Genomic DNA, 15,279 nt, shown 5'->3' on the forward strand with positions numbered 1-15,279 from the left:
GCTGAATTTTTATTTTATGGACAACTTTATTTCCAGGTTTAATTTATATTTTGATTAGACTCCAATTTCTGATCCACATGATATGGGTTTATGTTTTCTCTTTTAACCGTTTAATGTAATTTTGAGTGTGACTATGGTTTAAAGTGGGTTGGAAATATCTTGGATTAATAGTGGTGTTTTCCTTATCACTTGTTTTTCTGAAAGCAAAAATAAATAAATTAAACATGGAATGTAGGCTGTCATGTGCGCAGCCTGACCGAAGGGGACAACTTCTCTCGCGAAGCACATCACACTTTAATAGTGTTTAGCCTCCCGTTCAGCTGATGAAAACATGCTGCGTAATCATGAAGAAGGATTACATCAAGATGTAGATTGTAATGCTGGTGAGGAATTTATTTATATAAAATAGTCTACTCCTCTCTCACCGTTGCTGGTGTGCCAGTGATTACCCCTCCGCGTGCCAATGCTGGCACTTGTGCCATAGGATGCCGACCCCTGGTCTATTGTTTATTTCACCAGGATACGTTCAATGAACCACAATTTGTTTTGTGTGCAAAAATATTGGTATATTAACGCCATTCTATGAGAACAGGATGCTTCTATCATATTCACACTTTACATATTATTTTATAGAGCATATGGAACAGGGGAAAAAATTTAATGTGAAAATGTCACTTCAGAGTGCATATTCTGTCATTTTGGAATAACAAAACCCATGTTAATTCAAGCAATATCCTGAAAACTATGGCACTAAAACAATATCTTTTATATCAATCCTTTGATATTTATCATTCATATTTAATATATTTATATTGCAACAGATAAATATGATTATCATTAATATATTTTATAAATATAATAACAGTATTCTATAAAAAATCTTAACATAAAATCATATAAGTCATGATTCACAGACCTTTTCTCACATATGTAAAAAAGGGGGGGGAAAAAAACAAGTGTTCAGATCAGTTCCTTTCTTTTATTGCCAAACAAAACAGACATAATCACTTAGATTTACTGGCTGCCTTCACATGTTATAGGTCATTTCTCAAAGACTAAATGGACTGCCACTGATAACTAATGAACAAACACATTTTTTCCAGAGCCAATGTATGGGCATGATGTAAATCAAACAAATAAACAAGGAACTGGGCACTGCAATGAACAGATTTTTATGAACATTAGCATTCAGATGTAGATTTGCTTTGCATTATACAAACACAATAGCAAATGTACAAAAATTAAACAGAAATACAGTTCAAGTCCAACTAAAACTCAGCTATTCTTATATTATGCATTTGAAGGAATGAAACAAAATTACATATCTGTGCTAAATCAGGCTAATCTGTAGGATTATCTGTGGTATTTATTATTCAGATATTCTTGATGAGAAAGCTTATAACCTACGTCAAATTTTCTGAAGCTTGCTTTGCATCATTTGAAATGAAGTCCCTTTGTATGAGAACTGTTTTACAGAAGGGTTCAGCTACAACATAAAGGATAAAAGATATATAAAAAACAAAACTCTAATAACGTTTTCAGAAACAGAAAACATTTCCACCAATGCTATGATGGGTAAGAAATGGTGATAAATGTTGATATTTTGCCAAGCCTTAATTTAAGGGTTTGTACAAATTGAGGAGGCATCCATGTGATCTGCATCAACTTCATAATTTATAGCAAAAACAAAAATATAATGCTGCTTGCACTCCTGTGTGCTGCATGGTAACATCACTTGAGCTTCTATTATTATGTATGAAAACATATCTTGAATTTGAAAGTAGTGAATTTTTTTGAATATGCTATGCAATTTTAGCTCAGAAGTTTTTTTTTTGTTTTAGCTCAGCTTCAACCATACACATCTAGTTTATTTGTAAAATTATTCAATTTAAGTCCTGATGTAGAACACCTGAGAAATCTAGAGTCTTACAAAGTCAAGGTAGGTTTTTAGCACAGTATTCGCACAGATCATAAAATCTGACATTTAATCTGATTGGCTCCTGTAGTCTGAATGCGTAGCAGTTAAGAGAAAGTGGGTGTGGTTTAGTCTTCACACTTGCCCTCCAGAATGCTGTCGAAAGTGAAAGGCATGAACTTGAAGCCCTGTCCAGTGTAGAATTTATTCTGGAACTCCACCCTACAGAAATGAAGTGGGAATCAAGGTCAGTGGATAAAAGTGAATTATTGATTGCAAGCCCTGTTTTGAATATGAATGAATTTTTTTTGCTTCTATTCATTGGCAGTAAGATCTTAAACCCTATAGGCAAGGCCTGGAGGAATCTGCAGACTTTGTTGCAGGGGAGTCGATTCCTGCATAAAATGCGTTGCATGGAGCTAAGAGAACTACATGCTTATTGGTAGATGAAAGTAATAAATATTTAATAAATGAAAACCCAGGTGTGGGGGATATGCAGGACTTTGTAAATTATAGTTGTTCCAATTCTATGGAAGTCTGCAGAGTGTTCTGTGGAGTTAAGTTGGGAAAGATTCCACACACATACTGTATAAGGCCTGTGACACTTTCTATGTTCATTGATGGAGGGAGACAGAGAGTCATTAGTCTCTTCTATATGGCTCAACTGCATACCTACAACACAGTGTTAACAAAAGGGGCAATTTAAAAAGGTAAGCTGAGTACATGAGTATTTGTGAGAATATGCATTTACCAGTGCAATCTAAGAGCATGAAGGAAGGCAGACAGTCCTTCCATGATCAATAGAATAAATACTGTCAATGTAGCAAAGACGGCAAAGATGATTGACAGGCCAAGGAATCCACTAAAATTCCTAGAGGCCAGGCCAATGTGCATTACCATTGACCATAAGACTTCAGAGAGCTCTGTAAGAAAAAAGCAGGAAAAATTATTTGAAGTCTTGTAAAGAATACCTACAGTATATGCAATTTATTGGAATGATTACATTAAATGTGTGTGTATTGCTTACGGGCATGTGCCAGGCTCAGCGCCCATAGCCGTAGATAAGATGCTGTGTTTGAGATGCAGCCTAAGCAGTATTCTATAGTGTGAATGGCTTGATGTACGGCTACATCTGCAAAATTAAACTAGAGAGAGAAAGAGCAAGACGATCAGTTCAGTCTAATGAAAATAAAGAACAGATGGCAGGTTTAATCCCACTCCCAGCTCAATCACAGCAGGATTACTGGCCCTGAATCTCACAGGCCTAAGAACAGAATCACAGCCCATCAGAACACATCATTAGGTGTGATATATCAGAATCAATCTACATCATGGCTTACTGGATTGTCCCAATTTAATGATGGTGGCTAAAACAAAGGGAATTAAAGGTCTAGAAGAAGGAATATTATCTAGAATCTAGAGAAGAGAACCATCACCGATCATCCACAACAGGACACTGAAGCCTGCAGGAACACACACACACACACACACACACACACACACACAAACGAGCACACACAAACGCGCACGCACAAACGCGCACGCACAAACGCGCACGCACACACACACACAAACACACACACACACTAGTAGAGCAAAAAGCTTTGTATGGGTTATGGCACGTGCATACTCACACCAATAATAATACAATTAAACTATTACAAACACACATAAACAAAGAGAGCAAGAAGGCGATCTACTCTTACCACTTCCTCCTCGGATTGCTTGAAAGGTAATCGGACACACGTACAGATAGACATACATATAGGGTTAAAATAGGGTTAATGGCAGAATTAGAATCTAAAAGGAGCGTGAGGAAAAAACAAGTGTACAGAACATATTTTTTGGGACAATTACAGAAAAATACAGTGCCCTCAAAATGTATCTGATGTTTTTGTCAGCAAGCGCTTTTCATGTGGAGTTCAAAGCGGCGCTTGACGCTGGCGTTAATGCCCTGATGCGAAAACTTGGTTTCACAATTGTAGTAGTAATGCTTATAGCAGTCTACCGACAGATTAATATTATGGAGGATGAAAGTTTAAGATATTTAATGCCTATTGCAATGAATATGCAACCAATGGGGAGACTAGTTCTTTCAAATAGTTAACCTATCAATTTGAATTTGGGCAACGTTTAATGTTACTTGATTTAGTGCTATATTAGTGCATTTTTCTTTATAATGTGGAAGGCTTTTTTTTTTTTTTTCAGAAAATGTTAATAAAGCATTATATTGTTACAAATCGTTTTGTTTTCTTTCCTAAGATGGAAATAAGTGCATTTTGACAGCAAAAATAGTATATATATTGTAAAATGTCCACACTTTCAAAATCTGCAATTACTGTAACTACAATAAATTATGCGATTATAAAATTGTAATCGAATGACAGCACTACAAACAATATATAAACAGTAAATTTGAAAGTATTAGAACACCTTTCTGGTTGTCAAACTTTGTGGAACATGTACACCTGTGTAAACTTGAGGGGAACTAACTTCATCCATCTACTTAAAATGACCCTAGGACAGTAGATCAACTTAAAAGTAATTGTAAATATGGTAAATAAAAGTGATGTTAATTCTGAGAAATTGCCTGCCTTCATTTGTTTGTAGATGCCACTTGGCTTGAAACTCCATCTATTAGAACATACAATTACTTCTTATAATTACAGCTTATATAATCAAATACTTTTTGAGGCCAACTGTATTTTAGACTTTTCTCCAGTAAATGGTCTTTGTCTGCCTGCGTTTTACTGGCAGGAATGTTTGGAGCAGATAGAGGAGGATACTTTGGCACTAATGCACTGAAATGATCACAGCAACAATGGCATCTCAAAATATTGCAGGTAATTTTATAAATAAATTATTATTCATCAATTTTATTTCCAGACAGGAGCCTCCCAATTAGCTTGGTGGGTGTTTGTTTAGTGTTTTGAGGCTGGTTGCCCTGGGATGCAGTGGCTGTTATAGATAGTGCTGTAAAAGGGGGCTAACTCAGTTTAGGTCAGCACTGGTATGCAGATCACAGACCCAATGAGTCAGAGAATGGAATGCCCACTGCAGGCTGCCGACCCCACTGCCAACTGTGGCTATTTTCACATGCAATTTTTGGTAACAAGGTGGGTGGTAACATGCTTTGCATATACTATTATGATATCCATTTTAACTACTGCCATAATAAATATCAATAGTCATCAGGAGTAACAAATGTATCACATGGATTGTAATGACAGATTCAAATGTGATATTTCAGGTTTTTCTTTTTAATACATTTGCAAAATTATCAAAAATCTGTTTTTTGCTTTGTCATAATGGGGTATGGAGTGTAGATTGATGTGAAAAAAATAATAATAATAATAATTTAAATTATTTTAGCATAAGGCAGAACCAAAACAAAATGTGACAACAATGATGGGGTCTGAATGCACTGTATTTTCTTATAGCCCAGGGAATTTGGCTTGTGTGTTACCTCATATTTATACCCCTGTGAAACAGGAAGTCATGGCTGAACAATTTAATGCTCCTAGTCAACCAGGTGTACTAAAAAATATGAAGAATGGGAATATCCTTCAAACGTATTTTACTCATAACAATTTCTAGGGGTGCCAATAATTGTGGCAAATATGTTTTGGAGGAAAAAAAATATTATTGAACTAATCTTTCAATTAGTTTACTTGAATGAATTTTGAATGAAAGATAAACAATAAAGACATGTTTCACAGCCTTCTCACTGTATAAGGCATTACATGGGTTGGCGGCACCTTATTTAGCAACATTTTAAGACCATATGAAACAGTTAGACCTCTTAGATCCTCTTTGTGAATTATTGGCTGTTCCAAGTTCCAGATACAAAAAGAGTTTGTAGCGAAGGACACACAATAATGGAACAGCCTGCTCTGGGATTTTAGATCTGCTGAATCAGTGTCTGTTTTTAAGTCTCGTTTAAAAAACATTTGTATAGACTGGCTTTTATTACTATAGAAATGTGCTGTGTTTTACTGTGTGTTCTTTTTTATTTTAAGTTTTGTGAAGCACTTTGTGCTTAATTGCTAAAAAGTGCTATATAAAAACAATTATTATTATAAAATTATTATATTTAAATAAGCATTTAGTATGCTCTTGGCAAACTATATTTGGGCTACATAAACTAATGCTACACGGAAGCACTCAAAATTGCATTTATATATATAAATGTATATAAATATATATAAACAATATAGAGCATATATACATTATATACTCAAAAATGTAATTGTAACACAAACACACTACCGGTCAAAAGTTTTGAAACACTTGTTCTTTATTACAATTGTTTTTTTTTTTGTTTTGTTTTTTTCACATTTTAGAATAATAGTAAAGTCATCAAATCTATGGAGATACATACATGGAACTATGGGAATTATGTTGTGACTAAACAAATTCCAAAATAAATCAAAACGGTGTTATATTTTATATATATATATATATATATATATATACACATGCACACATACGGTATATATATAAAATATTTATTACAATTTTGAGTATATAATGTATATATACTGTGTATTGTTATTAATACAAATTGCTTCACAGCGACTATGCATGATTTTATGACATTTTAAAGAATGTTGCCTTACCTCAGGCTCGTCTTCAAAGTTCTGGGCAAGTTGGTCATGTTGAATGATCTCAGCTTCATCGTCTGTTGGGCCATTACCCACATGTATTCCCCCAAAGTTTTGTGTTCCCTACAGGGGAGATCATGGTCATATGTAGGTAAAACTTCAACTGATTTAGATAAAAAATATTATTATCAAGCATATTGTTTTTATTTTGTTGAAATAATTTTTGGGGGGGATTGATACCTCTGTGTAGATATTCATACACATATTAAATATCAGAAACCATGTACCACATCCCACATATTTTACATTCTGGGTAGAATCATTGCATGATTTTAGACAAAAAATATTTAAAAACAATATATAGTCATACATTTGTAATGCTAATCTTCCTGCATGCCCCAACTGGGCAGTTCACCCTACAGTTTGAATCTTACTAGAGTAAAGAGTTCATGTGAGTTTTTTTAACTCCTTACCAGATGCTTTCTCCAGAGGTACTGTCTGCGCATTACTAGGGTCTTTACTATGAGCATACATGGCACACAGAGGATAGCCACAACAACTAACAGACACTGAATTACCATCTACGCAGACAGAAAGAGATGGAGAGAGAGAAAAGTCAGCATCATCTTCACACTTGCAAAAAAATAACTCTGAAAACATCACATTTTACGGGTACCTGTCCTCTGTATAATGGCTTGTTGGTTGGATCATTGTAGTTGAAGAGGAACATGTTAATGAAGGCTATAAGAAGACTGGGTGCGTCTTTTGAGGTCTTAGCGTCATATGCCATCCATTTATAGAAGACGAGCAACACCAGGTAGCCAAACAGACTGCTCATGAAAACAATCTCAGGAATAAAACCCAGGAAGATGTTCAGAGGCTTCTTGAAGTACCTTTACACAAAGACAAAATTAAACTGTAATACCTGGCATGAAATTTTAATTCAGATGGCATGAAAAAAATGTTAAAGGGATAGTTCACCAAAAGAGGAAATCATGTAAAAACTTGTTGCTGTAAACCCATATGACTGCCTTTCGTTCATGGGATACCAAAGGAAAAAAAGAATAGAAAAATATATATACAAAAAATAATAAAATCCAACACATTTAAAATTGTACATCTCTCTCCACTGCCCCTCCCTAAGGGCCCTCCAAAAATGCCAAATAGCATCCCCATTTTTTATTAAATGAATCTAAATGGCCTAGCCTTCTCCATGAAATCTCCTTGATTGCCGCTACCCTACCCATCTCTGTGCACCACTCTTGGGCGCTCCAGCCGAATCCATCCCCTAAGAATGATCTGTCTGCTGATCATAACACTGCCTAGGACCCAATTTATATTTAATTTATCCCTTATATTAATGACCGCCTTGTCGCCTAAAATACAGAGTCTGGGGCAAAATGAAATTTGAGTGCCCAATACGTCACACAAAAAACAATGAACATTCAACCAAAATTCTTGGATCTTACCACACCACCAAAAAACTTGGGTTGTGTCCCAATCTTCTGATTGGCATCACCAGCAGGTGGTTGAGTCTTTAAGACCAAGCCTACACAATCTAGTGGGTGTCCAACAGAATCTATATAAAATCTTAAATTGCACAGGGCGGATGAACTAACTCTTTAATTTTAATCTATTGAAAGTAAGACAAGTGAATGGACAAGTGCGTACAGGTGATTGAAGAGACTGAGACTGACTCCAAACAGCATGTGGATAACTCCAAGAATTATTGACATTTTCATCTTGAAAGAGTTCAGAAACGTCAGCTTGTTGGTAGCAATATTCCAGATCTGTGAGAGATATATTTATATATATATATATATATACACACACATATATTTTAAAATGTTCTCTTAATGGATTGAAGTTGCTTAGAAGATTATTCTTTGCCACAGAATTAGGTGCTTACTGGGTCAATGCCAATGGGATAGGGCCCACCAAACACTCCCGGCACAGCAGGATCCAACTGTAATATTTTGTTATCTTCCAAAGTCTTAAACCTGAATAAATTAATGAAAAAAAAAAAAAAAACATAAAAATTAAGATATTTCAAACAACATAATAATATCATTATCTTGACATGATCATGCACAGAGATCGGACAATTATCTTATATGAAATATGGAGTACTTATTTAAACTCAAACAAGTGGCTAATAATGAAGCATACAAACAATCAAACAAACTAAAGCAAAGAGAACCCTCAGAGCAATATGAGATGTTTTTGGATTACAAATGGGTCAGAATGAACAACTCACGTCCAGTTGCCTCTATCTCCAAACATGGGTCTGACACTCCAGCCTGAGCTGAAAACATTGAGAGATTTGGAGAAACAGTCGTTATATATGATTCCAGTATACACTGAAAATACTCCCATCAGGAGAATAATGTAACGGCCTGCAAACACCATGGTAAACATCTAAAGAGAGAGAGAGAGAGAGAAAAATATAATTTAACTTGTGACGGTCCAGAGACAAGTAATTTATCGTGTCCTAAACCAGAGCAAAAAGCTCCAGGAAATTTGATAGATGAAAATAAGTTTACTTTATATTCACTCACTGAACACTTTATTAGGAACACTATGGTTTGACATGGTCTTCTGCTTTTGTAACCCATCCGCCTTGAGGTTTGACATGTTGTGCATTCTGAGATGCTATTCTGCTCACTACAATTTTACAAATGTACAATTGAGTGATTATCTGAGTTACCGTAGCCTTTCTGTAAGCTCAAAGCCATTCTTCACTGACCTCTCATATACAATAATAATAATAATCATCTTTATTTATATATAACTTTTCAGACATAAAATGCAGTTCAAAGTGCTTTACATAAAAATCATATAGTCAAATATCAAAAGCAACATCACATTCAATAAAAAAACATGTGCATCAAACATAAGAGATAAAAATGAATTGAATGCAACACAAGATAAAATACCACACATTTTTAAACAAGTGTGGCATCCCAAGGTCATGACGCAAGTAATCTGGATCTATTGGTATTTGGATGAATCCCATCCTGTTTAAAACAATTTTTGCAATTCCAAAAGATGTTACAATTGTCAATAAACTTAATTCCATTAGCAGGGCATGCTGCTGTGAGCCAGTTATTTTGCTAGAGAAGTCGTCTGCTAAATGTTTAAATTCCTTTGAACGTTTAAATTCCTCTGAAACAGCGTTTCGAACTTCTTTTCAAGTAATGTTTTTTTCTCAATAAATCGTTCACAGTTCCTGCAACTCACTAATTCATCCTTTTTTCTTGGAACTAAATATGATGTAGCATCTATATTATCACAAGGCTAGAATGCTCGTTCAGCAAATAATAGCACTTACAAGCACATTTGCATTGAGCTTTGCTGTCAGTTCTTGGGTGTAACGCACGCTGGGTGCAGCACGAACAATACAGCTCATTTTGATTACACTCTGTGTATCATCAGTCGGGACTTAATTTGTTTGGCACTGATTGAAGCGCCTGTCTGCTCATGAACAAGGCATTTCCGTCCGTAGAACTGCCGCTCACTGGATTTTAGTTTTTGGCATCATTCAAAGTAAATTCTAGAGACTCTTGTGTGTGAAAATCTCAGGAAATCAGCCAGTCTGCATCAAAAATCATGCCACGGTCAAAGTCACTGAGATCACATTTTTAATCCATTCTGATGGTTGATGTGAACATTAACTGAAGCTTCTGGCCTGTATCTGCATAATTGTATGCACTGCACTGCTGCCACACGATTGGCTGATTAGATAATCGCATGAATATGTAGGTGTACAGGTGCTCCTAATAAAGTGCTCAGTGAGGGTATATACTTTTATTTTTAATGATATGGCACCAATTTTACTTGATTAAAATGAAGGGAACAGACATAAATTCATGATTAATGAATGGATGGATAGATGGATGGATACCTCATTGTCGTTTTTCTGGGCAATTAATCGGCTCTCTCGCAGTACCAGAAAAAGTGCAGCACAGGTCATGAGGGCACCGTGCCCCAGATCCCCAAACATGACCGCAAACAGGAAGGGGAAGGTGATGATGGTGTATGGAGCTGAGCATAAACATCGAGAATGAGGAATTGTTTGTTCATTCTTTCTTGTTTTTGAATGTAATGTAAATGGAGCAAACAATATGTTGTGACACCCATGAAAACATGTATGCAACACAAGCGCTCTGGACACCCATTCAGAGATTGTGCTAATGCAGAGCTCGTATCAGTCATCTCAGCGGTCTAGGGAGACTTGCTCCATTAATAAAAGGCAAAAAGTTCTGGGTTACCTGGGTTGATTTCCCGGTAGTTGCCAATGCCATAGGCATCAACAATGTTTTGAAAGCCAGTGGTGAATTTGTTGGTTTTGTTGTAGGTGGGTGGGGTCTGCTTGGTCTGCATTCTGTTCAGGATGGAAGAAACAGTGGATCCACTTCTCTCCTGCATGAAATAGAACTGAATTTGTCATGCATGTATAAACATATTCCAGTTTTACCGCTTTCTAGTAACCAGAAGTGCAGGCCTGTTCTGACTTATTGTTTTTTTATGCAACTTTACATTGCATTTATGCAAGTATTTATTTGTATTACAATATAATGGTTCTCTTTTAGTTCAATTTAAATTAAGCTTGATCTTTGCTACAACTTGTATATATTGAATCCGTATATATCATGAAATGAAGTCTACAGTGTGCTTTAGTGTGTGTGGAGGTAATGTGTAAGACAGCTGTTATTAATAGCTACTAGTTAAATAAGGCACGAGGAAGAATACCATAAGGATAGGCTTTGAACTAGCACGCAAGCACAATCCTTCACATTTCAACACACTGCCTACAAAGACTTAACACTATAACACACTGAGTTACTGTTTGGACAGAAAGAAATGTACTTTTACTGCCTTAAATTTGGCTTGCATTTACAAGGATTTCAAATAGTCCTCAAAACACTGCAAGATTCCATCTGTATAAATATACTGTATATACAGCCAGAAAAAAAGACACAGAGGACCAGAAGGTTTGTGCAAGTACTGTAGTTAATCCCCTTAAGCTGTGCTTATTACGAGGTTAACATAATCACACAATCTTCTCTAATTTTCCTTACAGAAGGGCGTGCAGTGTCTTTTTTTTTTTTTTCCATTTAGAGCACACTGAAAAGTGAGTGAGTGGATGGGCACTTCTAATCCTTGTGTTTTTATCCATTTATCCATCACAGCAGAGCAGAAGTGATGGACAGAGTGCATTTGCGGCACTCTGAGAAGAGGGTAGGGTTTCAGCTGCTCTTGACCACAGGGAAATGCAAACTTTGATCCGAGAAGCCTCATGACTAAATGTATATGCATTTGGGCATTCCATCCTAACACCCAGTCTCTTGTTTGCATGTGTGTCATGGAACAACGGGAGCTAAAGTCATGTTCACAAACTGTAAGGCATTATATGTGATGACAAGAACAAACCGGGCAATCCTAAAAGGCAACATGTGTAGCGGTAATAAATGTGGAGAACAAATCAATGATAACATCCTAATATGGACTAACACAGCAGCCGTGTCCCACTAATACATCTCCCCAAAATACACAACATTTTAGCTTTAAAATATCTTCAAATCAACCACAGTCTTACTACGCCTGTATTATTATTCTGTTTATCCCCAATACAGCTCTCATATTACACATACAGCCCAAAAATAGTCTTAATTTTACAGCAAACCACAATGGCACAGGCCAACTGTAACATCTAAGATGCAGATTTGAGATCAGATATCATACTCAAAAACATGGGCAGTTTTTACTCTATGGAATTCAATTAATTTACCAGTTCCCTTCATATGCGATATGCTCGTTACAGAGTAATGTAATAATGCCAAGGGGAAGTTGAGTTGCAGTTGGATTTACTGGATACACTGAGAGGCACTGTAACAACAGCCTCTGATGAATGTCTGGTTTAAAGGTGATGTGTGCAATTTCTTTGATCTTGAAATACTTTCTCCTATCACAACTTATTAAGCAGAGACGAATGTGAGTAAGGCATTTGCAAGTTGATTCCCCAAAAAGTATAAAAACTGTGGCACTATTAATCCAGCCCAACAACACAACATTGCTCAACCAATGACGTAAGTTGTGGGAAGAACTATCTGTCCAACCAATTGCAGGAATATTTTGGGAAGGGAAACTGAAAACAAGTAATTATTTGTGCAATTCCATTTGGTGCTGCCAGTTCCAAGGAAATGATATACTTCCCCTTTAAGATCAAAAATGTTAAAGATACAACAACCAATGTATGCATGTGTGTCGTTTTTATTTGTACAGCACTTTTCACAATACACATCATTTTAAAGCAGCTTTAGAGAAAATGATGCAGTGATGTCCTAGTCCTCATTGAGCAGTTTCATTGAAAAATTTAATTGAAAATCATGCCTTAAAATGATTTGTCTTTAGGTCCCCAAAGAGCAAGCCAAATGCGACTGTGCCAAGGAACACAAAACTCCATAAGATGATAATGGAGAGAAAAAACCCTGGGAGAAACCAGGTTCAGCTGGGGGAGCCTGTTCCCCTCTGGCTATACAGCATGAATATAATGCAAATATTAGTTATCTATGTGTAATACAAGTAATGTATTAATTGAGAAAATGTAGTAGATGTTTGGTTTGAAATGTTTGAAACTAGAGGATATTGACTGAACTGTAAGATTAATAATTAAGTCCATCCCGAATTGACTGTGGAGGTGCATTTAGATGCAGTGTCCATAGTTATTTGGCAGATGAAGGCTTTATTTGGCAGTCATTTATTGTTTTTGTATTTCACTTTAAGAAAAGTGATGCAAGCAGTGGTCAGAGAAGCTTTACTCGCTGTTCGATTGGATTGGAATGAGTGTCCTCACCGTGCCTCGGCGGAGTGCAAACTGAATGGAGTCCAGATCCGACACAGGGCACCAGATTTCAGCGATCAGACATTTCTGGGTGACATCAATGTTGCAGAGGTTCAGAGTGTGATAAATGGCTTTCATCTTCCTCACTTTGATGAACCACACACGGACAGTCTTAGCAGCCGCCTGCAACACTCGCTGCCGGTGATCTTCTGTCTGATTTAGCACCTGGAAAACAGCACAGAGTCGTCGTCGTCAAAACAGGAAGTTTGTGCTGGTAGTTAAGAAGGTAAGGAGGCAGAGTGAAAAGAGCTTAAATGGAGAGTTTACCCAAAATTAAAATTGCTCTTATTATTTACTCACCCTCATGCCATCCATGTGTTGACTTACTTTAATCTGCTTAACACAAACAAAGATTTTTAGAAGAATATATCAGCTCTGTAGGTCCATATAATGCAAGTGAATGCTGGCCAGAATGTTGAAGATCCAAAAAGCAGAAAAAGAAAGCATAAAAGTAATCCATAAGAATCAATGTCTTCTGAAGTGACATGAAAGGTGTAGGTGAGAACAGACCAAAATATAATTCCTTTTTCACTGTACACCTTGCCATTGCAGTCTCTAAGCATGATAATGATTGCTTGAATACACTTCCTAGTGCTTGACGCATGCACAGAGGGCTAGATGGATCTATAGGAAGGGTAATCAAGCTTAAGATCGTGATCCCAAGGATCTTGACTACTACCAAGATGTACAGAGTTATATTTTGGTCTGTTCTAACCCAAAACCAACTAGATCACTTCAAAAGACATTGATTAAACTAACAAAGTCTGATGGATTTTATTTTTGCTGACTTGATCTGCTTTTTGGAGCATCAAATGCCTGATCACCATTCACTTACATTGTGTATGGACCTACAGAGCTGAGATATTCTTCTAAAAATCTTTTCTTGTGTTCTGCAGAAGAAAGAATGTCATAAACATCTGGGATGACATGAGAGTGAGTAAATGATGAGAGCATTATATATATATATATATATATATATATATATATATATATATATATATATATATATATATATATATATATATATATATATACATATATATAAAAACAGGATCACTGAAGGTATACAGGCATAATTACAGCTGAAAGAGCACAGGTGGATTCCTGATCTGAATCTGCCTGCCTGTGCTGGACGTCTTTGACTGTTCCAACACTTTTATTCCCTCAGCGTCTCGAACCATGAGTGGTGCATTTTGGAGACAGTGTTAAGTTAAATATAGTTCAACTTTAAAAAATTTAACTTGAGACACCTGTATTTTGTTCTATTCTATTGCTTACATTAAAATGCAAGAACACTCTCTGTATGGTCCCTAAAGAATGCTTCTGATAAATTATGGTTCAGAGAGCTTGATAAGCATCCAGTCTGATTCAGGGAGGTTTGTGTTCAGTCGATGAAAATGAGTTAACAGTGCATGCATCTGTGTCTTTTTTTAGGTAAGGAAGATTTCTCAATCATTCTGGAGTGGCCAGGGAAGTGTGCCAGTATCTCGTTGGCATGTCAGACAGCTACAGTGTCAACCTTAAAGTCCAAGTGCACATTCTCACTCACACTGGTGGGACATTCACAACTGCCCACTCTAAAATCAGACAGACTCACCCACACTGAAAAAACATACATTCAACTAGGGTTGGGCGATGTCCCCTAAATTGGCAGTTGACGATGTTGACAGTAAAACATCGCGATGGACGATGATATCGTCGGTGGGGTGGGGTGGGGGGGGGGGGTTATATAATTTCATATAATTTTCTAAAATTATATGAAAAATTATAATTTCGTTATTTTACTAACCCAACCCATCGTTGGCGCTTTATCAGTAGGTTGCACGACACGAAGCATTTTTTTTTTTTAGCTTTCA

The 15,279-nt window shown here is 36.3% G+C and overlaps 1 protein-coding gene across 3 annotated transcripts in view; it reads right to left on the minus strand.

The window, feature by feature from the left end:
• Positions 1-937: 937 nt before the first annotated feature.
• The window catches only part of LOC127652631 (V-type proton ATPase 116 kDa subunit a 1-like), a 31,733-nt gene continuing 17,391 nt past the window's right edge, over positions 938-15,279 (minus strand). For 2 of the 3 annotated variants that reach the window (XM_052138886.1, XM_052138888.1), the window contains 13 exons: positions 13,376-13,588; positions 10,791-10,941; positions 10,424-10,563; positions 8,777-8,937; positions 8,429-8,519; positions 8,191-8,309; positions 7,196-7,412; positions 6,993-7,100; positions 6,535-6,642; positions 3,622-3,639; positions 2,943-3,060; positions 2,667-2,838; positions 938-2,137 (listed from right to left, as the gene is read on the minus strand). In XM_052138886.1, the coding sequence (XP_051994846.1) occupies positions 2,044-2,137; positions 2,667-2,838; positions 2,943-3,060; positions 3,622-3,639; positions 6,535-6,642; positions 6,993-7,100; positions 7,196-7,412; positions 8,191-8,309; positions 8,429-8,519; positions 8,777-8,937; positions 10,424-10,563; positions 10,791-10,941; positions 13,376-13,588 (1,710 nt within the window). In that variant the 3' untranslated portion in view covers positions 938-2,043. The remainder of the gene's footprint in view (positions 2,138-2,666; positions 2,839-2,942; positions 3,061-3,621; positions 3,640-6,534; positions 6,643-6,992; positions 7,101-7,195; positions 7,413-8,190; positions 8,310-8,428; positions 8,520-8,776; positions 8,938-10,423; positions 10,564-10,790; positions 10,942-13,375; positions 13,589-15,279) is intronic. The other variant, XM_052138887.1, reaches the window with a different exon arrangement.

The sequence above is a fragment of the Xyrauchen texanus genome, chromosome 12 (assembly GCF_025860055.1).
Source record: "Xyrauchen texanus isolate HMW12.3.18 chromosome 12, RBS_HiC_50CHRs, whole genome shotgun sequence".
Taxonomy (NCBI): domain Eukaryota; kingdom Metazoa; phylum Chordata; class Actinopteri; order Cypriniformes; family Catostomidae; genus Xyrauchen; species Xyrauchen texanus.